This window comes from Arachis ipaensis, chromosome B8 (genome assembly GCF_059453495.1).
Source record: "Arachis ipaensis isolate K30076 ecotype BB chromosome B8, ASM5945349v1, whole genome shotgun sequence".
Lineage (NCBI taxonomy): Eukaryota > Viridiplantae > Streptophyta > Magnoliopsida > Fabales > Fabaceae > Arachis > Arachis ipaensis.
The window spans coordinates 574,731-599,277 of NC_142443.1; the positions used below are offsets into that span (position 1 = coordinate 574,731).

Sequence of the window (24,547 nt, forward strand, 5' to 3'; positions counted from 1 at the left end):
TCAACAGCTTTACCATTTTTTTTTATTTTGTTGGTTCATTCCTTCAAGATGAGTTACCATTCATTCAAGAAAATCCCACCATTTTTTTTATTGAAGATATGGAGACTCGAACCCGCAACCTCTTAATTGAGTATAGAGAGATTATACTATTTGAGCTATTGATTATTGTTAAATTAATTTTAATTTTTTGAAAAATAAACCATTAGAAATATATTTGATGTAAATATAAAATTTTTGAAACAAAATAAAACTTAAAAGTATTTTTAAAATTTTTAACAAATTTTAAAGATAAAAAATATATCTTATCCTAAAAATTAAAACAAACTAAATATCAAAATTCACATAGAATAAAAACCGAGACAACATAATGCAGAAACACACGTTTAATCACATAGAGCACAAATTTAATCACATGGAAACAGAACTTATTGTCTTCGTGCATATCACTGCCAAGTGAGCACCATGACTTCTCCATCATGTTCTTGGGTCACTGTCTCTTTCTTCGTGGTGATGCTCTGGTTTAAGTCTGCTTTGCTTAGGATTTTTCGTAACTGTGAACGAGAAGAGAGGAGGGAAGTGAGAAAGTTTTGTGAGTGAAAGGGAGGTTAACATTCACAAGTTAAAATGCACCATTTTATCTTTGTCTTGAAACGCGTGCGCTTTGATGAGTGTACAAGAGACAATGTATTCTATCAAATGGTATATTATTAGGTGAAAATTCATGTGCAGTCGACTTCACGTGAAGTTGATAGTTGAGAGCTTTGAAGTTGATAGCTGAGAGCTGTTAGATGAAAATTTAGTCAAATCAGTCAAACTATTTAACGGCTCTTAACTATCAACTTCACGTGAAGTCGACTGCACCTGAGTTTTCACCATATTATTAACACCTTGGCAATAATGATACACGTAGGATTTTTCCGTTAAGAATTTATAAAAAAACTAACAGAAGAAGAAAATTGTCTAACAGATCAATTGGTTAGGGACTACAAATTTATTTTACTTTTGTGAGAGAACAAATTGTCATAGAAGTAAATGACTAGAGATTGGAGTGGAGTTTTTCTCTATATAATTTAGGTCTAAAGTCAAAACTACGGTTGCTTCATCAAGACTGGAGTGTATTAGTAAGATAATGAGCCGAAATATTAGAATTGAATCATACATCCTCTATTAAATAATTATAGAAGGGAAGAGAGAAAATAAAAATAATAAAAATAGACAGATTCCTCAGCTGTTTTAGAATTAATATCTGCCTCATAGATAATAATAGTCCAATGCTGAGTTTTTTCGATGTAAAAACTTTCTAGAATCATTATGTAACAAGTGAGTTTTTCAAGGAGGTTCTTCTCTAATTCATCCACAATGTCCATCATATATCGGGGCTTCATGTCTTTGTTTAGTTATGTCTTAACTCCAAAAAAAAAAGGGAAAGGGGGGGGGGGGTAATCTCGTTTAGATAAAATTAAAGCCTTAAAAAAAGTTCCTATAAGATAATTAAGAAATTTTATATATGTATTTTGGTTTGATACTTTACTTTAGAAGGATTATTAAAGAACATTTTATGAGACACAATGCACAAGGATTGAATGAATACTTGGTCAGGCTGTTGAAGAAAGCATAAAACAGTAGTAATAATTATAATAAATTAATAATACATGAGTTTGGTTTGGTCAACAAACATGTTGAAGAGAAGACTATAATAATTGTGTTATTGAAAGTAGGTAAGCTAGCATCTATGGGCAAACGAGTGGGAGAACATGGATACCATTGGAAATCGATATTTCCTAAGACTTTAATAAAATTATCATAGCCATTAACATTATCATCACATATTGCCGTGACCATAAAAAAGGATTGCCATAACAATGAATCAACTCTTAAATTGGTTGCACTAATTAAATCTAGTAACAGGGATGTAAATAGATGACATTAACAACTTTATATTATTATTATTATTGGTTTAAAGCATTAGAACCGTTGACCGCAACTTGAGAATAAAGTCATTTCATATGGCTGATTTCTTGTTAGTATGAGTATATATCATACATTAATTAATATACCAATTCTTCCAGATTCCTTATTCTTATCTGATCTGATGGGAAATCTGGCTTATCTTGAATAATAATAATATTAATAATAATGAATATAAGTGTGACCAATGCAAGTGGTGGAGCCCAGTGGAGAAGAGATTAGAGAATGGCAGATGCAGATGCCACCCTCATCCCTCCCTCACTTCTCTGTCTCTCAATCATTAATCATAGTTTATTGTCATTAACTTTGTCTTTTTAAGGTTTGGGTTTCTTCTTCATTGAGTCCAGGGTTTGGGTTTGGAAGCTGAATTAATATGTCTTGTTTCCACGCCTTGAGTACACCTAGGAACCTGTGTTCTTCACTTATCTTGAATGCAGATGAAGGTGCCAGATTCTCTCCTCCTCAAGCTAACAAGAACCTTAATTCTGGAAAGCTTGCATCTTCTACTCCTCTGTTCACTCATGGCACCACCCTTGGTATCATTGGAGGCCTCTCTGTTGATGCCACCCTCACTTTCCTCACAAAACTTGTCCACTTGCATGGAGGACATTCCATTCCTTTTCTTCTTTGCTCAGATCCTCTCTTGAATAAGGACCTTCTCTCCTATGAAAGGGGTCACTTTGTCTCTGCCACAAGTAAGAAATCTGAGTCTCTCAAACTGGATTCTTCCCCAATTCTGCAGAACCTTAGAAACAAAAGGGCTTTTCTGGAGAAATCTGGTGCTTGTTGCATAGTGATGCCTTGTAACATATCACATTGTTGGTATGAACAAGTGTCTATGGGATGTTCTGTTCCTATTCTTCACATGGCTGAGTGTGTTGCCAAGGAGCTCAAGGAAGCTAAGTTAAAACCACTTGAAGCTGGTAGTCCTCTGCGGATTGGAGTGCTGGCCACAAATCCAACTCTGGAAGCTGGTTTTTATCAGGAGAAGCTGCAGAGTGAAGTGAGTTCCCTCCATTTTCTTCACTTATCAATTACTCTCTTTTATAGAGTGGAATTTGATTCCTACTTGTTGAATGATTTCTTGTACTAACTACTTTAATTTCATCACATTGAACAACTCTGTACTGTAGTTTGGAGGTTGAATTGATTTGACAAGCAATAGAAATTGAAATTCATATGATATGCAGGGCTTTGAGGTTGTTCTGCCAGATAAAGCAACTATGGAACACACAGTGATACCTGCAACCGAAGCTTTGGACAGAAAGGACATTGAAGGGGCATGCAACCTATTGAGAATTGCACTTCAAGTTCTTCTGGTGAGGGCTGTTAACTCTGTTATCCTTGCTTCTGAAGACATGCGTGCGCTCTTGCCCCAAGACGATCCTCTTCTCAAGAGATGTATTGATCCCATGGATGCCTTGGCCAGATCAACTATCAAATGGGTAAGATCAAGATCCTCTGGCGATAATACATGAACAACAATAGAAATTAACTCTTGTAGTTCATTGCATTATGCAGCAACAACATTCTTCTGATGTCATTGGTATTGTGCAAACTTTTTGTATTTACCAATATTGTAATCAAGCCAAGGGTGTGTGTTGAGTACTATAAGAGAATGCATTCATTCTATATTCATGTGAAAAATCGATGTTGTTTGTTCTTATAGAACCCTTGTGTCTTTATATATTATATACTACAAAATTTGCTGAATAATTCTTGATATAATTTGTGTGGAACATTCCATTCTTCTTTTGAGCTAATACATTGAAGTATGCTCTACTAGAATCTAAAGGGGTATGTATGTATATAACAGAACATAAAGTGTACTAAAATTGTGAGGCTTTATACAAAGAAATGAGTATTCATACATGCACAAAATACTTGCTAGCTAAGCATATCCTCATAACAATTCTGGTGAGGCTAACAGCAAAGTAAACTGTTGTTAGTTTTAGATCCAATCTGCATAGATGCGACTGATCCTTTGGAGTTCATGATCCTTGAAAATGCACTTCACTCTGCATGGTGGTGGTTCATCATCATCATCATCATCATCATCATCATCAATTGCCAATATGCTGCTTGAGGCATTTGTAGCACTTGTTGTTTGCATTGGCCTGTATTCTGCAACACCCAAAACCAAGTCTCTACTGAATCAAAAAAAGGGCAACAAAAATGCGTTCTTTTTGTTGAAAAGGGAAAACCCAAAATGATGATCACAAACTCAAAAGTGAAAGAATACAATTAAGGGGACCTGGTGGTTGAGCATGATGAAGGAAGTGAGAGGTGGTGGTTGGTGATGATGAGTGAAGGAAGCGACAGGTGTGGCCATAGGAGCAGTTTCTGTACTGAGAGAACATTCTGCAAACTTTAGGGCATCCTCCTCTGAGCTCAGAAAGCCCATGGGCATACCTGCATTTTGAGCCAAGCCCACAGGTACCCGCCATGAATCTCCTGCAAAGCTCTGTCTTGTACCTGCTTCCCATCACTGACATGGTGCCCTTCTTCTTCCAATTCAAGTCCTCCATCTCCATCTCCATCTGATTTGATCGCAACAACACTCAAAATGGCGCCTTTCCTTCTCGAAAGACCAAAATACCCTCTCTCAACATGCTTTATGTTTTGGGCTCAAGCTCTTTATTTATAGTTTATACGTCATGTGTTTGTTTATCAAAACTAATATAACGTACCTTATTTTTTTTAATTTCTATTGAAGTAGGTTTCTCGCATGTTAATCAGAAAAAAAAATATGATTAGCTTTCTTTTCGTTAGGAAGCAATTGGCAAAAGGAAATGTTAGAGAACCAACACTTTTAAGTTAGTGTTGATAGAAATGTAATCTAAGAACAAGAAAAGTGTTTGCCATCTAGAATTTTTCGTTAGGGAAAGAAGAATGCAGAGTGTGAAGCATCGCAAGTACTAAACATATGATTAAATTGTGATAAAGCATTGCAAAAACCGTACATCATTCTAAATTTTAATTTGCTATTTACCGCACCACAATATTGCTTGCTAAAAAGTAAAACTCTCGGGTAATAATTACAGCATTGCAATGGATACAATGAATTATTGAATCTTTATTCCAGGAAATGATGGCAATACAGCTATAACTGCGTCTCCATATCCAACCGGTTCTGCCAAATAAAGAATAAAAAAAATCATGGAATAAGTAATACCACATTTGCAGTGAAATAAGAGCATAAGACTCATCTTTTAAAATGACAAAAAGAAATTGAGGTAACTAACCACCATCCTTTCTCAGTATCTTGATGATCTCCCCTGATACATCAGACTGGAAACAAATATTAACAACATTAGTGATTGCAAAGCTAAGTCATAAATCAAGGCATCATGGGAATTCAGAAAAGCAAGGCTACATTTCGAGTCAAGACCATTACCTCAATTGGCACCTCGCCGCCTAGCTGTTCAATGAAACAAATCACTTGTCCCTCCTCAACTTTTTGATTCTGTCAGCAAGTATGGATTTCATCACAATCAATATTCTCAATTATTAACCAAGTATTTCGAATTTCTAGCCGGTGCTGTCAGCAAGAAATTTAAAATAGAAGCAGCAAATTGCATAGTTTAGTCTGAACTCTGAAAGCCTTAAACAACTGTACCTCTTTACATGCTGGTGGAGTGCGTTTCCCCTTTATGGTTCGAGATCTCCTGAAGAAACCAACCTGCTCTATGGTTTTAGAGTGCATCGAAAGAAATGCTAAATTGCTACAAGAAATGTGCTTTAGATTCTTACCTTTGGAGACTGAATTATTACCAATCCTTCATCTGTTGCTTTGTCTAGGAATCTCTGGATAGACTCTGGAGAAGGTAGTGGCCTCGAGATGGCCAATGACAATGCAGAATTAGAAGCCAATCCATTTGATTTCGGTGCCTCTGGGATGGTATTTACACTAGTACTAGCAGGAGTTAGAGGAGGTACAGTTTTATTTTTCTCACTCAAACCCCTCACTACACGCAAGTGAAATCCATCAAGCTGGTATCATTTGAAGGGTGCAACAGAAAAAGAAAACAGCAATCAAAAGCAAGATTTAATGTAGAACTCCTACTGTCCTCAGGGAAAAGAATGTAAATTATATTATATGGGAGATTAAAATCTATAGGTCAATAACTCTGCTTACTTTTAATTCAAATTCCCCAACTGAACTTGAATCACATATTGTGTTGAGCAAGAACTCCACCTACAAACATATTGAATTACAGCTCGAATCAGAGGATGGGAAACTGAATATAGACTTAAAATCAGTGGCCACATAATCATGCAAGATGCAGAAGATAAATCCAACAAAGTAGCTAAACCACCAAATAAGGTCATAGACGACGACCGAATAAAAAGATGATGATTATACACAAAGTACTGACCTCATGAAACTTAGGGACAAGCTCACTCGTCACACCAGAAGAATGAATATCTTCAGAAGAATCTTCTGACCTTGTAATAGCTGTTTGTATTGTCATCAATAAAAGCATGTCATGGAAGCCACACTATGTTACATAAACCAAGTTAAAAGTTTTTGCAACAAGTATTTAGAAGAAACAAATGAAACAACTTACATTGGATCTCTATTGATTGAGCAGTAGATTCAGTTAAAGATTTAACTGACTGTTGCTGCATAACCAAAGTAGTGTACTGCACTGGCTTCCTACTGATCCAACTTCTTGCACCAAATCCTTGCAAGAATCCAACTCTTCTTCCACCAAATTGCAAGTTCAATAACTTATTATTTGGGGCCCCTAAGCTACCTGTATATAAATAAATGACACAAATTACATGTGTACATTAAAATTCTAACTAGTACATTTAGTAAGACACACAGGACAAGCTTCTAGATTGCAAACACAACATCGACTTCCAAAAAATTCTTACAGCTCATCATGTTGTTGACGAATTGGAGACAATTTTCTTTCTCAAACGAAGATGGAAAGATACTAATGTGATAATGTCTAGTGGCAATTCAACAATAACATGGTTCCTTTATAAATGAAGTTAGTAATCTGAATGGAAGGTGTTTTGAACCAAAGGCTGCTTACCCTAAAAACTAATTAAAAGATGACAATTTAAATTTAAATTTAAATTTAAAATTTAAAATTTAAAATTGAATCCAAACAAATTAGATTCTAATCCTAGTAAATCTATTCTAATGTTATGATTGCTTGATTAGAATAACTTTCTGATTGGTCATGCTGTTTTACTAAGAAAATAAGAATGCAAACTCAATTGTGACTCCCAAGAAAACAAATTTAATATTGAGTAACGAGCAAACCAATGAGCATATATAAAAAGTCAAATCAAAACCCAATTTTGTATGTAGGTTAAGGCAGCCAAAGAACACATTATGCATGGCATCCTAATCCTAATCCAAATGAAGCAGTTGAGGCATGCATGCATCAAATTTGAAGACTTTAATGGGCAGGCAAGCCCCACAATCTGTGAGAATTCAAACAAGAACAGCAAAAGGAGCAGGCATGAAAAGTAAAGCAGAGAAGTGAAAAATAAAGCGAGGAGAAGAAAGCAAAGCAGGAAGAGGACTCACATGAAGCCATTGGAAGGAATTAAGAAGAGAAAATTGATCGAAGTTGAAGGATTGAATGAAAGAAAGAACTAGCAACTACCGGAAGAAGACAAGAGAACATGGAATGAATGAATGAACCAACGTTGCTGCGTGCGTTCAAGCTTACAGCTGCTCTCTCTTTCTCTCACTCTCACTCTCTCTCTCTCTCTCTACTTCCATTGCTGGGTCCCACCAACAAAGATTCCACATTTTTTTCTAACAAATTACACGATTAAATCGAATTTTGAATCAAACCTCGAGCAAAATTTTAGGTAAAAACTGGTATAGTCAACTTTACATAAAATTGTTTACATAAAATTGAGAATCGAAAGTCGTTACATGAAAATTTAGTTAAATTATTTAAATTATTTAACGATTTTTAATTATTAACTTTACGTAAAATTGATTGCACCTGAGTTTTTACCAAAATTTTAAACCAATTCGATTCAATATGAACTATATAATATCTTATAATTATTGGTTATACATAATTTTTGTTAAATACATTTTAATAGAAATATCATTATTATTAGTGAAAGATTTGTAAATTTTTTAATAAATACATAACAAATATAATGAGAACTACTTGAATTTTGTATAATCTTTATAAATTTCTTTTTATCTGATAACTTTAATCAGTGATACTATATATATATAAAAAAATTATCATCGTATAAAATACATTTTAAAAATATGTGACACGAATATATATAGATATACATACATATATATTGATTATTTATATATATATATAATATTTTTTTAATTTTAATACATGTTCTCAATAATACAAATTAGTTAAACTCTTATTTTAATAATTAATTTAATCTTTTTTTATCAGTGTTTACATTTTTCTTTTTTTTTACCAAAGATAGAAGACTCAAACCCGCAACCTCTTAATTGAGTATGGAGAGACTATGTCATTTGAGCTATTACTCATTGACAAATCAGTGTTTACATTGCTCAACATTTAAATTGTTTTCTTATACTTTTTCATATAGATTTTTTTAATTTAAAAACCTACCAAGTCATTTACCGTTTTAATTAATGTTACCTTAATTCGTTTATTGGTTCTTTGCTCCCTGCATAGGTAGGCATGCATACCTAATTAATTTCCTGCACTATCTCGTTGTTCTAAATCTTCTCATTCTCAAAACTCAAAGTACTACTATCATGATCCAATCAATGTTTATTATGAATGTTGTGTTGGATTATACTTCCATTAATGCTCACGTAGTTATTGATAGTATGACAGTGCTAGAAAGACAGGAAATCCTGCAGAGCCTTGTTTGGAGTGTTGCTAGCTATCGGTCTCATCGAAATTTGAATGGTAGCATCCATTTTTAAGGTATAGTATGTATTTACACTCATTGAAAAGGGATCCAATGTTAACTACTTCTGGTCTCAAACGACAACCTCAACTATTATTATTATTATACATGTCATTACCAATAATAAAGAACAGAGTATTTGCTTCAGCAGTGAGATTAGAGAGCCTCGCTCTGTGATGAAGAGAATGCTCAATAAAATGGGAGAGAACACATATACATGTATTGAAGAAGTAAGTAACTATGTATAGTGATATACTATGATGCATAGACATTAACACGGACACCAGACACGATAAGATATGGGACACGCGAATTTTAAAATTTTACATGACAGCATACATATAAAATATAAAGTATTTTTTAGATAAATTATAATGATATTTTAATATTTTATTGATATTAAAGTATAAATTAAAATTTTTAATTATTTTTAATGTCTTATTTTAATTATATCAAGTATTTAAAATATTTTTTGTTTTAATAAATAATAATATATACTATATTTAAATTATTTTAAAAATATATGTTAAGAATAAGACAAGACACGCTGACACGGTATTTAGATGTGTCCGGAGAAAATTTTTTTATTTTTTATTAAGACACGGTCGGGTACAGTAGACACGCGTGTCGAACGAATATCAATAAGTGTCGTGTCTAAAATGTGTCCGACACGCGGACACGACAACTCAACGAAGTATCTGTGCTTCATACGTGATATATAAGTAGCCGCTGATGGATTCTTTAAGTATAGTGGAAAATGCAAGATTGTATATATTAGATTCAAAAATGATATTTGTACCTTAAAATTAATCACAAAAATTAGTTATTATGTATTATTTTTAATATATATTTTATACTTCAATATATATTTTATATTAATAATTAATGGTAAATTTTAATGTATACCTAGTATTGTTGTATTAGATTATATATATATATATATATATTACCTTAACACATGGTGAATATATTGTAAAGACAGAGAAAAAAATAAGGCGAATGGTGAGTTTCAATAAAGTTAGGTGAAGGTGATGTTGATGATGATATAAATACAATAAGCAGCCTCAATTTGACCATCTTTTTAATTATACTTGTTGCTTGATTAAGACCAATGAGCTACTCTGTTTTCTCTCCGTTTCTCATTAACTAAATGTAAAACACAACATTATTTGTACACTTATAACTTATTCTCCATTTAAATATTTAATTTAATTAGCTTTTTGGTCTCCATATAGAAAAAATATTATTTATTGTAATTATTATAATTCCTGCTTGTTTCCCCAACAATTATAAGTATCATGTAATTTAGGCCGGGAAGAAACAAGGCCTTTTCACTAAGAAGGGCTAATGGGCTATAGCTTGTGTTTAGTTGCATCTACATCCAACTTCTTCAAATTGTTCCAATTAGCCCAAAACATATTGGCCCAACATCATAGTAATACATTAATACTAGATAGAGATACGAGGTTGGGTTGAAACAATGAAATGGAAGAAATAAATCAAGTTGTTAATAGAGGAGGTGAGCACAATTATTGATGATAACCCAAGTAGCACAGCTGCACAGGTTTATTTGTATGGTGACAATTGAAGAATGACAAGCAAGTTGTCCACAACCCTAACCCTACCAAAAGCATTTACTACCTCTTCACTATTGAATTCCTCTGACCAAAAACACACCACCACTCATAAGACATGCCCCACATTCAGCCTTAAATTCGGCATTTGCATTAATATGGGAGAATGTCCGGCGTTACCAATTTTAGCCTACTACATACTATCTTTTTATCTTTTTAATATAATAGAAATTTCATTAGCATTTTCTCTTGTGTTGATTTGCCAAATTATATTGATCCCCCCCCCCCTATCAGTATCAGAAGGTCTAATATATATATCTGCTGGTCGCCTTTTCCTTTTGGAAGTTTCAGAAATGCTCAAGTCATTAGAGGGCCAATGCAATGCATTGATTGATTATTTGATAGATATTGATGTACACCCTTACTTATTTCGTTTTGTCTTCTCTTCATATCTAGACAGAAAGAAAAAGTATAGGTAGACAAAGAAAATAATAAACAATGTGAACAATGGGTATATCGGATGTTCAATTTACTAAGTGTGCGGCTTAATATTAAGATTTAGGTGGGTAATTTGGGGTGTAGTGTGTTTTTACTTTATTGGACTAATTTTAGAGCTCATTGTCTATATTATTCACAAAAACCATTGTCTATTTAGCAAAGTCCAGGCAGAAAATATTTGATAACAAAAAAAATTAACTAAAAAAATCAGAACTTATCTTATTTAGTATTCATAAATTATCGTAACAGTTTTTTTTTGTCTTCCTAACATTACGGATAGGTAGACATGCATCCACTCTTCCTTCAATTCAAGGATACACAAAAACACTAGTTCTAATTAAGTATAGCACTATATGCATATTGAATTCATACCTATATGCATTAATAATAATACATAATACGCACGTATACGTTAGTTTTAATATATTCAATGGTTCTACTGCATGCCATAACTTTCTGGGTACAAAGTCACCTACCTTATTAATTTTACGTACTGATCGGGAAAGAGATCTGAATCTCTCACTCTGTCACACAAAAACGATAAAAGAAACATCAACGTTCACCGATTTGTAAACAATAACAACAACAGGCAACATCATCATATCTGTCACGTTATACATATTTGTATGTCTATCACCACAAGTTTTATTCACTCAACTCATTATCAACTAACTGGTCTTGTCTTCTAGTATCTACGTAATTATAACCATAGATTATATATACTTTTTTACTGTGAACTCATTTTTCGTATACTTACTTGGATTCGTGATACTACATAGGTAGAAACTTACGTGCAGTTGCTTTTATGAGAAGTTGACATTTAACTATTATCAACTATCAACTTCGCATGAAACAAACAACTGCATGAGTCTTGACCTACAATATAACGCGACTCTCACTTTCAAGCGATTACGCAGAAAACAAAGGGAAATGATATTTACAACCATGTTTTATATAAGTTTTCCTTGAGCACTTTTCTTTTATGATATAAAAGATAAATTACTTATCAATTATTTGTAATACCAAAGTTAAAAAGATGTACACAAAGATAATAGATATAAGATTTCTAGAATAGATCAGAAGAAAGGTATTTGATGAGGTGGTTGACCTGCAGACTTGTTCTTGAAAACAAGAGGTGGTTTAACTGATCTGATTAAGGCCCAGTTAATCCCCTGAAAGAAGTCATGTTTCTTAATCTCACAAGATCCACTGTTGTATCCCATTCTCTTCTTTGGATTCTTGATCAGAAGCTTCCCAATAAGATCCTCTGCCTTGGCAATATCCTCCCCAGAATGTGTTATTGTTCCTGATCTTGGGAAACTCAACCGTTTCCTGAGGATATTGTTCATTGTTTTGTCATGGCTTGTTGCATCTTTGAAAGGTGTATCTCCATATAAGAGCTCATAGAGGAACACACCAAATGCCCACCAATCAACAGCACTTCCATGGCCTAACCCCAAGATCACCTCTGGTGCCAAATACTCATGAGTTCCAACAAAAGAATGCGATCTTCCGTTGTTAGGCTCAGCTGAAATCTCAATCTGTTGTGCATGGCCATCATCACCAATAATGCTTGCTTTCTTCCTAGTGCTTCTAGTACCTATATGCTCATAATCATATGAATTGCTGCAACACAGCATTGGCTTATTCTTCTTCATGATCCTATTGTTGGAAACTTGTTTAAGAAGAGTGGGGTGAACTTCCAAGTGAAGAGAGAGATCAAAATCAGTGAGCATGATGTGTCCATCTTCTTGAATAAGCACATTTTCTGGCTTCAGGTCTCTATACACTATCCCCATCATATGCAGATATTCAAGAGCAACAAGCACCTCAGCCGCAAAGAATCTGTGACATGACTTATAATAATAATATATCATTCTTGAAAAAGAAAAGAAAAGAAAAGATTTTTGGTGTGGCTAAATTACCTTGCTGTGGAGACATTAAAGTGAAGATCTGGCTGGTTCTGCTGAAGCGTGAACAAGTCGCCACCTGGGCAGTAATCCATGACAAAACATGTGTATTGATGAGCATCAAATTTTGCATGAAGTGTTGGCAGAAAAGGGTGGTCAACAACACTCAGTACTTGTTCCTCCATCTCTGCTCTTTTCAGCTTCTTCTTCAGAGCCAGAGACTTTCTGTCCACTACTTTCATGGCATACAAACAATTGGGCTGCGGCTTCAAGGACTTGCTGATCTCACACAGGAACACTTTTCCGATATCACCTCGGCCTAGGAGGCGCAAGAGCCGGAAGTGGCCGAGCCTAAGCTGACCACCACGCTCTGCACAAAGCTTCTTCATTGCTTGAGAAGCAGGTTGGCTTGCTCTGTGTGGCCTTTGATTGTGATCTAAGGCATAACAATTGTTTCTGCACCGCAAATTATCACTCAAATCTGAAATGCTTCTGGAGACCCTATTCATTTTGCACCACTTCCACACTATTTGAGGAATTCTTTTAGGATCATCAATGGAAGAGTTTTCCTTAGCTTCTTTTATTAGTATTTTCTCTGCTTTTGGATGCTACTAGTAATCTTGTACTCTGCTTCAGTATTTATAGCGGGCTGTTCTTTTCTACTTAAAGATGGGATTACATTTAAATCCTTCTTTTTACACTTTCTATGCCAGTTGAGTAACATCCCCTGTGACACTAATTGCTTAGCAACATGATGTTACGTAAAAGAGTAATGGGTCTAAAACAAAAAGGAAAAACAAGGTATAGAAATAGTATTGGTTCCAAGTTCCAACGACACTTTGGCTCTAAACGAGTTTTACTTGCGGTGCATCGATTTGAAATAAAGCTAGCTAGCTAATAAAGGTGAATGTGATAGTAATCAAAGAAAACAAAATAGAATAGTGCTAAACGATATGAATTAGTTGGCACAATCTTTTTTCTCTCCCTCTTTTTGAGTTCTCCACCGTCCTCCTTTTCTGGCAATCATGCTGCCCTGCTTTAAATTCTACATAAAGAGAAGGATTCACGTCAATACGAGGAGATATACGTTTGGCAACTTAACAATTAACCTGCCTCGAATCTTAAGCATGCATGCATGCATGCGTGCCGTTTGATAACTCTAACAGGTTCTTCAAAGTGAATACTAGTATTGAAAACGTCATTTTTACATTAGTAATAGACTACACTTGCAGAATACTTGCTCATTTAGCATCATGTCCAAAATAGCAGACTATGCTCAGGCAATATCATTTTCATGTACATTCCAAATACGTATCATCCTACACCCCATTTTAGCAAAAAAATCACGATTGCCATTAATATTGATTGAAACATTTCTTTCAATCTGGGTTTTACTCTAGTATCCTTTTCTGCTCCGGCTACTGGGACTAGCTACATTCCTAGCTCCGAGGGGTTCGGCTGAGCTGTGCAAGTTTCTATGACCAAGAGAGGAGCTTCCTCGATTTGCAGGAGATGCGGGTTGTCGAGGGGATCCTGAACTTGCTTCACTCCCTCTAGATGCTTCAGTCTCCAGACTTTTGGCTTCTTCACGCAGTGCTGCTAGCTGTTGTATCAAAATCATAAGTGCAACACATAGTTAAATGATCGACCAGACGTTGATTAGCAGATGTGAATAAACAAATATTTCATTAGCTAGGCTGCAAGAATCTAGTCGGCAAGATTAAGAAGCAACTAGACCTAAATCAACACAGAACACAATGAAATTAGTTCCCAATACAAATAAGGGTGTTCTGTCTTTTTTTTTTTTTGGAAGAAGGATTTTATGTGAAATACTCCAAATCTATAGAACTCAATAAAACACTAGGAATAAAGCCAACAAAACTATGGTATTGTGACTTGAAAATTTAATACATACCCGAATTTCAGTCTCTCTGAGTCGATCTTGAAGTGAATTTATTGCAGGACTTAAACTGTAAAGTGAGAAAGCAGTATGTGTTTATTTAAAAACTAACATGAAACAAAGAAAAGAGGAATTGAATAATGGAGGCTTTGCTCTGACCAATATTCCATCAGTTTGCACAAGGAAGCCTGATAAGTTGAGGTGTGATGTATGAAGGTGAGTGGATGCACTTTGCCATCCCTACAAAAGAAACGAATAAGGAAAATTAGAATGACCACAACATATATAACATTTAAGTGAACAGAATGCTTTCATTTTGCCAGAAAACAAAAAAGCTTCCATAGAAATTTGACATTTGTATTAAGAATTAGCATATAGCATATCAAATTATCACCTCATATTTTGTAAGATGGCTTGGTTATATGCACTTCGTTCCTCTTCAAATAGTACATGTTGCAGATCCGTGTACGACGACAGGGGCAAATCAAGGCTGATAAGAGACAAGGCTGGCAAAACATAAAGGGGAATTTCTTTTCTTACATACTCTGCACCACTGTCATTAAATAAAACCCAAGATTTGAGAAACTATCTTGTCAGCCTCAATGCCTCATAAAGATGAAACATGGTTTACCTGACCAATCATAATAAAATGGAGACAGAAAAATGAAATATCAGACTTCATATGAACGTTTATCTCCATCTCCTAAATGATTATCGTTTTTAATAGAAAGTTTTCAGTTGAAATGTGCCCAGAAAAGTTTCATGTAAGAAACGATAGAAAAATCAGCATGAGGAGTCTAGAGAGGAGTTTTGTTAATAGAGGTGAAACAGATGTTAAGTTCTTTTCAAAATATAAATTGATATGACATATTAGTGCCTTCCCAAATTATTCCTAATTTTTGTTTGCATTTGTAAGTACCCTGCAGTTATCCCAATGTCATGCCCCACGTTCCCTTGTATAGCAAAGGGACATGAGAGGATCCTAATCCCAAAAATAGGAATAAACTATTCAGTTGATAACAACAAAGGTATTCAAGGTGAATTACGTACTCATCTATACCTCATGTCCAAATTAGAACGGTGCACAGCTTCCTGCATACTTTCTGACATATCCATGGGATCAACATCAACAATGGAGACGTCTGAGTTGTTAGGATGGTAATTCACTCCCCCTTTTTCTCTCCCCATATAGTTGGCATCGGCATTATCAAAGAAATACCCCAAGTCTGAAGATTTCCCCACACCCTAGCCAAAAAGTATATAATTACATAAATTAGAGAAAGCGTGAAGTAATTTTATCCTGCAGAGAAAAAAGTATGAGCAGAATTCTGCCCATAGAACAACCTCAAGGGACTGAACGAATCTCCCATAATATCAAAAACCAACTCTTTAAGATGGCATCACATTCCATGATATGAACAAAAAATGTATACACAAAGCCACTATAATCGAAGATGAACATCTTTCATATAAATCATGGATCAATTAGTTAAGACGAATATTACAATATAGAATCATCCAATATCTACTTTTCATATGTTGAAAATAAGACAGATATTTGAGCTCTGAATTCACAGTCACCTCCTCATCAAGCATATATATGCACTTTAACTATAGTATCATTAGGAAATAAGCTATTATAAAAACACGCATTAATATTCATGAAATGCATTGTTCAACATGATAGATATACACAGCAGCTCAGTAATTATACAATTGAAATTCAACAATGGCGCATATTCTACACTCTAAAAGAAAAAGGAGTACCTTAGCAGCTGGAGATGCAATTCTGGAATCACCGGTGTCCTGCTCGGGACTGTCGGGCTTGAATTGAGCAGATCTGAGGGAGACATTCTCAGAGGAACTGGGCGAGGAGTCGATATCGATAACGGAAGTTCGAATGAGATGGTTCTTGCCATCAGTGGACTGGAAGGCAATGACCTGAATCCTACCGACCTTGTTGGCGTCATGGCTGAAACAGGAGAAGATGAGGCCAATGAAGCCGGAATCGAGGAGCTGGTACATGGCCTGGGTGCGGACGTCGACGTGGGAAGGGAGGACGGTGATGTGAGGGTGTGAGTGGTACCAGCCGATGACGCGGGTGGTTCTGCCGGTGGAGGAGGTCATGCGGTCTGCCAGGGCGGAGGCGGCGGCCAGCTGCTCGGGGTTGGTTTCGACACGGTCCTTGCGGCGATCGGAGCGAGTCTGGGGGGATGCTCCCCAAATGAGAGCGGTGACGTGGCGGCCGTCCTTGGAGTGGTGGATGTCCCCCAAGAGGAGGCCCATGATCTCTTCTGTCTCCGTCGACAATGCGTGCGTGGCGCATGTCAGCCACACCTCCTCCGACATCTTCACCCCCGTCAGTGACATCCTTTCTTCTTCTTCTTCTTCTTCTTCTTCTTCTTCTTCTTCGCTCACTCAAAACCCTTCTCTCTTTCTCTCACTCAACCCAACTATTCAGATTTCTCTCCTTCTCCCCTTCTCTGATTTTTTATGCAAATTATTATTAGTGTTTTCAGTTTGAACGCCTTTGTAAAGAACAAATAATATTACTTATATATATATGAACATCTCAATTAGGTAGGGTTTGGTGGACAGACAGAGACGGAAAGACTGAGACTGTGAGACAGAGACTAAGAGATAGGGATTAAAATAAATCTTAATATTCTGTTTGGCGCAAAATATGAGACAGGAATTGAAACAAAAATAAAACTCTAATTTAATTTGCACAAAGGGTAAAATTAGAATTAATTAATTGAAATGAAAGTATTTTAGGTATAAAATGTTATTAAAGTTTCAGTCTCCATCTCTAAAAATTTCAGTTCCCTGTGTCCCTACTTTTTAGAAGTACTGAAATACTGAAATTTTAGAGACAGAGACAGAAATTTTAGTACCAGTCTCTAAACTAACAAACACAATACTAAATCTCAGTCTCTCAGTCTCTGTCTCAATACCTCAAAACAAACGCTACCTTAGGGTAATAAATTAATAAAAAACCCCAAAAAATAATATGTCTTGTGAGGAAGTAAAAGTGTAAGTCTGTAAGATGTCAAAGTATATTATTTTCAAAATAATTGAGGAAGTAATAATGTAAATATGTAATATGTTCTTATTGCATTATTTATTTATTTCTTTTTTTTTTTTTTGGTAAATTATTTATTTGTTTCTATTAAAATAGAGGCCTTAAGGCCCAATGTTATAAGATGGATAAAGCCCAAAGGAAAAAAAACCAATACAACAAGAGCCTAAGCTCTTGTTCTACAGAAGACCAAAAAAAAAAAAAAATGGTCTTCTTGTACAGCCTACAGGCCAGTGCATAGAAACCCCAATTTCACGACGACGCAACACTTGAATAACAACCTGTGCTGGGAAGGGATCATGGGCTAGCCCAAGGTGTCAAGAACTCAAGATGCAAAAACAATCATGACCAAAAAAAAAAAAAAATAACAACCTGTGCTGGCAAGTGGTAATGGCATCTTCTCCCAAACCATAACAACATATCAGAAGGGATAGTAGCAGGGACGAGCATGGCGGCATCGTTATCAAGCATCCTCTTCAAGGGATTAGCTTCTCGTTCTCGTTCTCCTTCTCTTGCAACTCCGGTAACGCTCCAAAACTCTTGAAATTGGAATTAGGTGACGCTGGAGATGGGGATTGTTTTGTCGGGGTCCAGATATTGCTTTGCTTTCTTCTCAGCTGATTATCATTATAATTACTGTTGTTGAAATCTAGAAATTTTCTTCGCTTTTCTCATTATGCCCTATGCAACGAAACAATTTTGTCGATTTTTTCCCTAATAAAAGATTTCGGATTCAATGTTTCCAGTTATCTAATTATGGAATGAGATACTTCACGACGGTGTCAAATGATCCTGACACTCATGACGACTTCAAGCCAGCGAATAAACTTGAGAATTCTGGCATTTCATTGGCAGATGTTGTTGAGAAGGTGAATTATCTCATACTTGAAAGCTTTATCACCTGTTTCTTGTTTTCATAATGGCATGGTGAACTGCAACTTGAACTGTGTTGTGCAGGATGTCAAAGAGAATCCCGTTATGCTTTACATGAAAGGTGTGCCTGATTTTCCACAGTGCGGATTTAGTTCACTTGCTGTTAGAGTTTTAAAACAATATGGTAAGTAAATGCAATTTTGTAAGCTGCATTCTCAATTATACAAGAAATATGCTCTGTGCTTGTATCTTCATGTTAGGAATGTAGTTTCTCCTCATGTTCCCAAATAATGTACCTATCTAACTACACAATGTGTTGCTCGTTATGGGTGTAGTATTACATTTTTAACAAACCATATAGTGATTCATTTTTTAAGGCATAATTTTCTCCTCATTGATGAATTATGTTCTTTTAGTTTACAGTAATTTGTGTCCAATGTGAATTTGTATTCATAAACTGCAAGTTGAGACTATAATTATATTGTGCAATTACAGATGTTCCCATAAGTGCTAGGAACATTTTGGAGGATCCCGAACTGAAAAGTGCTGTAAAAGCTTTCAGGTACATTCATGCTTTCATTTATGTGTTGCTTTCTACTTCATAAGAGTAAATTATTTCATTTTGCCATTGCATTTAAAGTGGCGTAGTTATGCGTTCAGATCAATTGTTCATGATAGTTCTAGAAGGGAAGTGTTAACAAGTTAAATTACTTATGACATACCATTCTCCCGTGGCTTTTTCTGTGCAGTCATTGGCCAACATTTCCACAAGTTTTCATCAAGGGAGAGTTTATTGGCGGATCAGATATTATCCTTAATATGCACCAGGTTAGTTCACATTTCATTTGTTAATCTTTTGTACTTATTCTTTTGTACTGTGTTTAAAATAATTTGCATTCATGTAGAATGGCGAGCTGAAGGAAAAGCTTAAAGATATTACATCCAAGAAGTAAAAGCACAACTATGGTGATGAAACTTGAGAGTAAATTAGCTTAGAAAAACTTGTTTGATGTATTACTCTTGTTTTTGGCCGAAAGATGCCATTATGTGACTTTTTGGTATCGGATTTTAATGATAGTAATAAGTTTGTTTGCAAATAAAAATTTACTGCTAGTTTTGAGGTATTTCTTTGTATGAGAATTTTCGTGGATGTTCCTTGCCTTAATTTTCTCCAACAGTTGGGACTGAACTTCTTTTCAGTCGTCAAGTTATGTTATTGTGAACAAACTTGATATGTTGCGGAATAGTTACTCTATGGAAGCAAGACTAACAAATTGTTGCTTGAGACGAAAACATGAGATATGTTGGCAACAGTTTAGAAAATGGAGAAATAATAGTTATCTAACTCTGTTGTTGGAATATCATTTTTGTTTGAAAATACGCATAGAAGAATTTGATTTTCTAATCTAATCTTCCTTTGGAGCTAATCAATGCGCAATGCGATTCCACGAATATTTATTTATTTATACTATCTAAGTGAATAATAATAAGGAATTTTGATAATTTGTATGAGGTTAAAGATTTCAATTTTAAACTGATTTTTGTGTAAGAAAACGCAAGAAACATTGTTACAATAATTAAAACTGCAAATCTCTTACAATCATTAAAATTAAAACTACAAAGCTCTCCCATAAGATAATACAAGTGTCCAAGTGTCTAGGCTCTAGAATAATAATAGTTAGAGAAATACATAGAAAACACATTGATAACTCTTATTGCTGCTCAGGAACAAGACAAAAAGGGACCCCAGAAAATGAAATCTCTCCTACATACATATATATATATATCTATACCCCAAGAACCGTTGCCATGATCTATATCTACTTGTGCTTATGCTTTATGCATCTCCATACAAACTTGTTATGGAGATCCCTCAAGGCCTAGCTTGGAGTTAAGCCAGTTGCATACCTCATCCATCTCTCTTGGAACTGTATAGTGACCAATCCTGCACACACACACAAACCAACAACTCAGATACATAGATAGTTGCTTTAACTTAAAACTCAAACTTGTGTTGTGTCTCATTTTTGCTATAAAATCAACTTACCCATCATAGCTTTTGAATGCAACATATCGAAATCCTGCTGAACATAAGCATTGGGCTGATTTCTCTCCGTATTTGCATGGAACTACATCATCACCTGCAAAATGAAACTTAATGATGCACACATTTGCTTTTACTTGAACCTCTAGAATTATAGTCAATAATGATCCTTACATATTCCATGACACAGCAACATGGGTAATGAAGCAGCTCGCCTTCTTGATTCATGTGACACTTCTATTTTGTTCCTTAAGCTCCTACAGTGACAAGTAACAAGTTTTTCAACCACAAAAACAAAATATATATTATTGATTCAATAATTTTATAATATCAATATACCTTGAGCCTGGAAGCCAGCCACTTAGTCCAACAACAGCTCTTAAGTTGACAGGGTATGGGATGCCATTTCCATACCTTCCCATAGCAAAACATGTTGCAGAGTAAAGTGCTATTGCTGCACCCATACTGAACCCTCCTATTCCAACTTTCACTGTCACATCAATGAAAAATTCATCAGCAAAAATGAATCAATTTTCAACTTGGCAATTATTTAGGCCTGGAAAATTTGTTACCATCAGCTGGTTCTGTTGACAGCAAGTTAGCTATGTGTGCTGCTGAGGCATCTAAACCTTCCCAATCATCCGGACCCTCTTCTGAGAGTTCTCCCACATCAAACCCTATTCAATAATTTTCAATCAGCATGTTACTTATCAGTAGAAAAGATTAGCAGTAGATAAGGATTTGTGATTACATGCAGTGCAAGGAAAGCCACCAAGTATGGCCACAGGACGGGTAGGAGCAGTTGGGCAAATCCATTTTATCTGCACCATATCATATCATAAGATTAAGAAACATTTTATGATATTATATTATATTACTTATCTAAATATTATAGGCACCTAGCTAGGGAGAGTATTATACTAGAGAAGCAATTAAGAAATTCTCAAATGGAGTGAAGGAATAAATATTCTTACATTTGGAAGTGGAAGAGATTCCAGGAGCTGAGATGAGCTGCAAACAAAACAAACTCAAATTCAGGAAATCACAAGTTTCCTTACATAAGTTACTACTCAAACTCAGCCATGCATTTATGCTTCATTTTCAATAGATATTAGAGAATAATTCTAGAATTTATCAACTGCCCTTCATAGAAATATATTCTTCTATCAAAAGTGATGTATAGTTGTTCATTTTTGATCCAGAAACAAGTGAGGCTGTGGTCCCCTAGTTGAGAATTTAGTATATACTCTTGTTAATCTCGAACTTCTAAAATCAAAATCACAACAAACCACCACTTTCTTTAGCAGAATTTATTCCATATATGCAGAATCTCAACATTGAAAACCCTCATTAGGGAAAATTCAATTCTGATTTCCACTCATATATTTAGACATTCTTGCTCTCAAAAGTTTCATCCTTCATTTACGGATCATGTACTTGAAACAAAGAAAAGAATGAAGCTGTACACAAACAGAACAAAAATAGGACAAGATTCTTGGATTGGAAAGTTGTGAATTTTAGATCCAGAGTACATATAAACCCCTTGAGCTCCTTAACCAAAAATAATTTACTTTGCAGAAAGTTAACAATTAATATATTTATGAAGAGGTTTTATATCTACTTTTTTCTCCTTTTGTTAACACTCAATAGTATTTCTACACTTATCAACTGTATACTTTTTTGAAAGAAAAACAAGAAAAGAGCTTGGGACAGAAAAAAGGTCATTAGAAAACATCAAAAGGTTGAACAAAGAAAGAAAGGATTCACGTGCAAAAAGTATAATACAGAACCGAAAAATTGGGAGTTATCATGACATATAACAAGGTTGAAGAGATGTTATGGCATCCATACCTCAAACCATTATCACCAAGACCATGCAGCCATACTATGGTGGCTTGGTGTTTTCCTTTTGGCCTCACTACATGCGTCTTCCCGAACTCAAAAGTTCTTCGAGCAGTTCGGCTACCTGCAATTGTAAGCCAGAAAGATACTACTTAATGGCATATCAAGTTTGAACTTTGAAGAGTGGGAAACAAGTCATGATAATATTTCAAATGGACAAAGAAAATCATAATCAAAGTTAAACAATGCAGCAACTGCAAGGCAGAAATAAACACATGTAACTATCTTAAATATAAGAATCTGCAAAGTAAGCTGCTGAATTTCATGCAAAGTGCAAGGAAGAATAAAGGAGTATGAGGAGGAAGGAGCAAAGGAAGAAACCTGAACCCATATAAGGATGTCCATAGCTCATTTTTGGTGTCCAAAGCAGTGGCAGCTACTACTACAAGTGCAATGAGTATGAAGAGTGTTCTGCAATGAAGAAAATGCAAGGATGGTGAGGCCTATTTTATACCAAGAATGGCATGGTGGAGTTTGGAATAAAATAAACGTGTGAATATGCACTGGCATGCCATGTATGCAATGCAATGCAATGCACTGCGCCTTGCAACCGCCTAGAAAGGGTATCCATGAAAAGGAGAGAGGGGAAAAGACAAAGACAAAAGCAAATGAACTTTTATGAGCAAAGAGAATCTAAGCAGAGCAAAGCACAATCATCCATTCTCCTAAACCGCACAGCTAGGAGAGAGTCTCAAAACACAGAGAATCTATGCCTTGTGGACAGTGGCCACAAAATAAAGCAATACAAACCACTATAAGCAACTCAAGAATATTACTGAAAACATGAAGGAATAACCTAAGTTTGTAAAAAAGAAAAATATCTTTTCACAATCATTTGTTTATGAATTTCTGCATGACTGATGGATACCCATTAACCTCAAAACCAAAGCTTTTTTTTTTTTCAACTTTTTATTTTCCCTGCTCAAATTGTCAAAGAAAGAAGTAAAGCAATGGAAACCACCAAGAATTTGCAGCTGCAAAAGGAAGCTGAGCTTCTTGGTATTTTCCCTTAGCTTTTTTCTTCTCTTGCTCTCAGGTCTTAACACATGGCAGTAGTAATAGCATAACAACCAAGCTCACTAACCTGAACTAGAACTTGCAATTTGAATTGACAACAATGAAAAGCATGTAAGCCTTTTAATCTAACCTTGTTCCTCTATTTTGCTTTCTGACTTGCAATTAAACTTGGTATGGAAAGCTCACACCCCACTTGAAGAAAAGTCTTGTTTGTTTATACTCATGAGAAACAGCATGTGTCCAAATGCTAGTAGACCTTCCCTCTTATGCATAGTGACAAAATTAAAATAAAATAACTTAACTAACCTTCTCTTTTAACACACTAAGGTGAAAAATAACCTCCTAAAATTAAAGTCTTCAAGTGTTTATAGACCGGTAAAATTTGTTTAGAAGAAAAACAAAAGAAGATAGAAAATAAAAACTTTAGTTGAGCCATGATCTTTAAACCAAAAGGAATCTATATATGCAAAGGCCATTGTTTTTATCAAATTTGTGTGGCATTATTAGCAGATTTTCTGCAAAATCTTTAGCTTTGTCAGTTAGAAAGGGATTTAGTGGACTCCAACTTGAAATATATCCCACTATCCAAGTTCTTTTAATTGGTTTTTATGTTATGGTGGTGGATTTTCCTGTTTTTTCTGTCTCCAAGTTGTGCTGATATATTTGTTTGCATTGCAGGTTTGATTCTCACAGTAATAATGAATGTATCAAATATGTAATTTATATTGCAAAGTGAAAAGTGGAGCTGGCATATATCCCAGGCTCAACCCAACAAGATAAAAATTTGAGAGGTATACAGAGGTAGAGGCACTATCACTATGTATAGGTCAATGAGTACATTCATTATGCACCACTATGTGTCTGCTACCCTATAGAATGGAC

General features: G+C 35.1%; 7 protein-coding genes across 8 annotated transcripts; 2 read left to right on the plus strand and 5 right to left on the minus strand.

Annotated features, from left to right (window-relative positions):
- The first annotated feature begins 2,159 nt into the window (after positions 1 to 2,159).
- On the plus strand, positions 2,160 to 3,693 carry LOC107613220 (aspartate-glutamate racemase family). The gene is made up of 2 exons (XM_016315117.3): positions 2,160 to 2,971; positions 3,159 to 3,693. Exons 1-2 carry the CDS (start codon positions 2,342 to 2,344, stop codon positions 3,444 to 3,446), a joined length of 918 nt encoding a protein of 305 aa, XP_016170603.1. The 5' UTR covers positions 2,160 to 2,341; the 3' UTR covers positions 3,447 to 3,693.
- A 94-nt stretch (positions 3,694 to 3,787) lies between these two features.
- On the minus strand, positions 3,788 to 4,652 carry LOC107613222 (uncharacterized). The gene is made up of 2 exons (XM_016315119.3): positions 4,223 to 4,652; positions 3,788 to 4,092 (listed from the first exon to the last, which is right to left on the minus strand). Exons 1-2 carry the CDS (start codon positions 4,506 to 4,508, stop codon positions 3,920 to 3,922), a joined length of 459 nt encoding a protein of 152 aa, XP_016170605.1. The 5' UTR covers positions 4,509 to 4,652; the 3' UTR covers positions 3,788 to 3,919.
- A 232-nt stretch (positions 4,653 to 4,884) lies between these two features.
- Positions 4,885 to 7,734, minus strand: LOC107613221 (Single hybrid motif superfamily protein). Its single transcript, XM_016315118.3, has 9 exons — positions 7,520 to 7,734; positions 6,540 to 6,728; positions 6,348 to 6,427; positions 6,107 to 6,166; positions 5,722 to 5,961; positions 5,588 to 5,650; positions 5,366 to 5,434; positions 5,214 to 5,259; positions 4,885 to 5,101 (listed from the first exon to the last, which is right to left on the minus strand). Exons 1-9 carry the CDS (start codon positions 7,527 to 7,529, stop codon positions 5,034 to 5,036), a joined length of 825 nt encoding a protein of 274 aa, XP_016170604.1. The 5' UTR covers positions 7,530 to 7,734; the 3' UTR covers positions 4,885 to 5,033.
- Positions 7,735 to 11,942: 4,208 nt separating this feature from the next.
- LOC107612675 (protein kinase PINOID 2-like) lies at positions 11,943 to 13,490 on the minus strand. Its single transcript, XM_016314380.3, has 2 exons — positions 12,866 to 13,490; positions 11,943 to 12,785 (listed from the first exon to the last, which is right to left on the minus strand). The coding sequence occupies exons 1-2, from the start codon at positions 13,357 to 13,359 to the stop codon at positions 12,017 to 12,019; spliced, it is 1,263 nt and encodes a 420-aa protein (XP_016169866.1). The 5' UTR covers positions 13,360 to 13,490; the 3' UTR covers positions 11,943 to 12,016.
- Positions 13,491 to 14,017: 527 nt separating this feature from the next.
- On the minus strand, positions 14,018 to 17,282 carry LOC107612674 (uncharacterized). The gene is made up of 6 exons (XM_016314379.3): positions 16,518 to 17,282; positions 15,811 to 15,995; positions 15,145 to 15,303; positions 14,910 to 14,990; positions 14,766 to 14,820; positions 14,018 to 14,453 (listed from the first exon to the last, which is right to left on the minus strand). Exons 1-6 carry the CDS (start codon positions 17,118 to 17,120, stop codon positions 14,247 to 14,249), a joined length of 1,290 nt encoding a protein of 429 aa, XP_016169865.1. The 5' UTR covers positions 17,121 to 17,282; the 3' UTR covers positions 14,018 to 14,246.
- Positions 17,283 to 18,168: 886 nt separating this feature from the next.
- Positions 18,169 to 19,826, plus strand: GRX4 (glutaredoxin 4). The gene is made up of 6 exons (XM_016314377.3): positions 18,169 to 18,352; positions 18,576 to 18,698; positions 18,787 to 18,886; positions 19,198 to 19,264; positions 19,452 to 19,530; positions 19,608 to 19,826. Exons 1-6 carry the CDS (start codon positions 18,278 to 18,280, stop codon positions 19,653 to 19,655), a joined length of 492 nt encoding a protein of 163 aa, XP_016169863.1. The 5' UTR covers positions 18,169 to 18,277; the 3' UTR covers positions 19,656 to 19,826.
- A 414-nt stretch (positions 19,827 to 20,240) lies between these two features.
- Positions 20,241 to 24,254, minus strand: LOC107612672 (alpha/beta-Hydrolases superfamily protein). Of its 2 annotated transcripts, none has more exons than XM_016314374.3 (10): positions 23,796 to 24,254; positions 22,970 to 23,059; positions 22,598 to 22,712; positions 21,721 to 21,757; positions 21,498 to 21,567; positions 21,319 to 21,423; positions 21,086 to 21,236; positions 20,921 to 21,003; positions 20,750 to 20,843; positions 20,241 to 20,647 (listed from the first exon to the last, which is right to left on the minus strand). In XM_016314374.3, exons 2-10 carry the CDS (start codon positions 22,998 to 23,000, stop codon positions 20,563 to 20,565), a joined length of 771 nt encoding a protein of 256 aa, XP_016169860.2. In that variant the 5' UTR covers positions 23,001 to 23,059; positions 23,796 to 24,254; the 3' UTR covers positions 20,241 to 20,562. The 2 variants fall into 2 exon arrangements, with proteins under 2 accessions (XP_016169860.2, XP_016169861.2); XM_016314375.3 differs by having other exon boundaries at positions 23,733 to 23,851.
- Between the last annotated feature and the right edge of the window lie 293 nt (positions 24,255 to 24,547).

Bases quoted from the DNA above. Each gene is read 5' to 3' on its own strand.
- LOC107613220 (XM_016315117.3), top strand. From the start codon at position 2,342: ATGTCTTGTTTCCACGCCTTGAGTACACCTAGGAACCTGTGTTCTTCA. The intron at 2,972-3,158 runs GTGAGTTCCCTC...TATGATATGCAG, and splicing joins AGGAGAAGCTGCAGAGTGAA to GGCTTTGAGGTTGTTCTGCC.
- LOC107613222 (XM_016315119.3), bottom strand. From the start codon at position 4,508: ATGGAGATGGAGATGGAGGACTTGAATTGGAAGAAGAAGGGCACCATG. The intron at 4,093-4,222 runs GTCCCCTTAATT...TGGGTGTTGCAG, and splicing joins TCATCATGCTCAACCACCAG to AATACAGGCCAATGCAAACA.
- LOC107613221 (XM_016315118.3), bottom strand. The intron at 6,167-6,347 runs GTCAGTACTTTG...ATATGTTTGTAG, and splicing joins TTGTCCCTAAGTTTCATGAG to GTGGAGTTCTTGCTCAACAC. The intron at 5,260-5,365 runs GTAATGGTCTTG...ATTTGTTTCCAG, and splicing joins GCGGCGAGGTGCCAATTGAG to TCTGATGTATCAGGGGAGAT.
- LOC107612675 (XM_016314380.3), bottom strand. From the start codon at position 13,359: ATGAATAGGGTCTCCAGAAGCATTTCAGATTTGAGTGATAATTTGCGG. The intron at 12,786-12,865 runs GTAATTTAGCCA...GTCATGTCACAG, and splicing joins TTTAATGTCTCCACAGCAAG to ATTCTTTGCGGCTGAGGTGC.
- LOC107612674 (XM_016314379.3), bottom strand. From the start codon at position 17,120: ATGTCACTGACGGGGGTGAAGATGTCGGAGGAGGTGTGGCTGACATGC. The intron at 14,991-15,144 runs GTGATAATTTGA...TTTCTTTTGTAG, and splicing joins GCCATCTTACAAAATATGAG to GGATGGCAAAGTGCATCCAC. The intron at 14,454-14,765 runs GTATGTATTAAA...TTGATACAACAG, and splicing joins TCAGAGAGACTGAAATTCGG to CTAGCAGCACTGCGTGAAGA.
- GRX4 (XM_016314377.3), top strand. From the start codon at position 18,278: ATGGCGGCATCGTTATCAAGCATCCTCTTCAAGGGATTAGCTTCTCGT. The intron at 18,353-18,575 runs GTAACGCTCCAA...CAATGTTTCCAG, and splicing joins CTCCTTCTCTTGCAACTCCG to TTATCTAATTATGGAATGAG. The intron at 19,265-19,451 runs GTACATTCATGC...TTTTCTGTGCAG, and splicing joins AGTGCTGTAAAAGCTTTCAG to TCATTGGCCAACATTTCCAC.
- LOC107612672 (XM_016314374.3), bottom strand. From the start codon at position 23,000: ATGAGCTATGGACATCCTTATATGGGTTCAG. The intron at 21,758-22,597 runs GTATGGATGCCA...TTTTGTTTGCAG, and splicing joins CTTGGTGATAATGGTTTGAG to CTCATCTCAGCTCCTGGAAT. The intron at 20,844-20,920 runs GTAAGGATCATT...TTCATTTTGCAG, and splicing joins GTTGCTGTGTCATGGAATAT to GTGATGATGTAGTTCCATGC.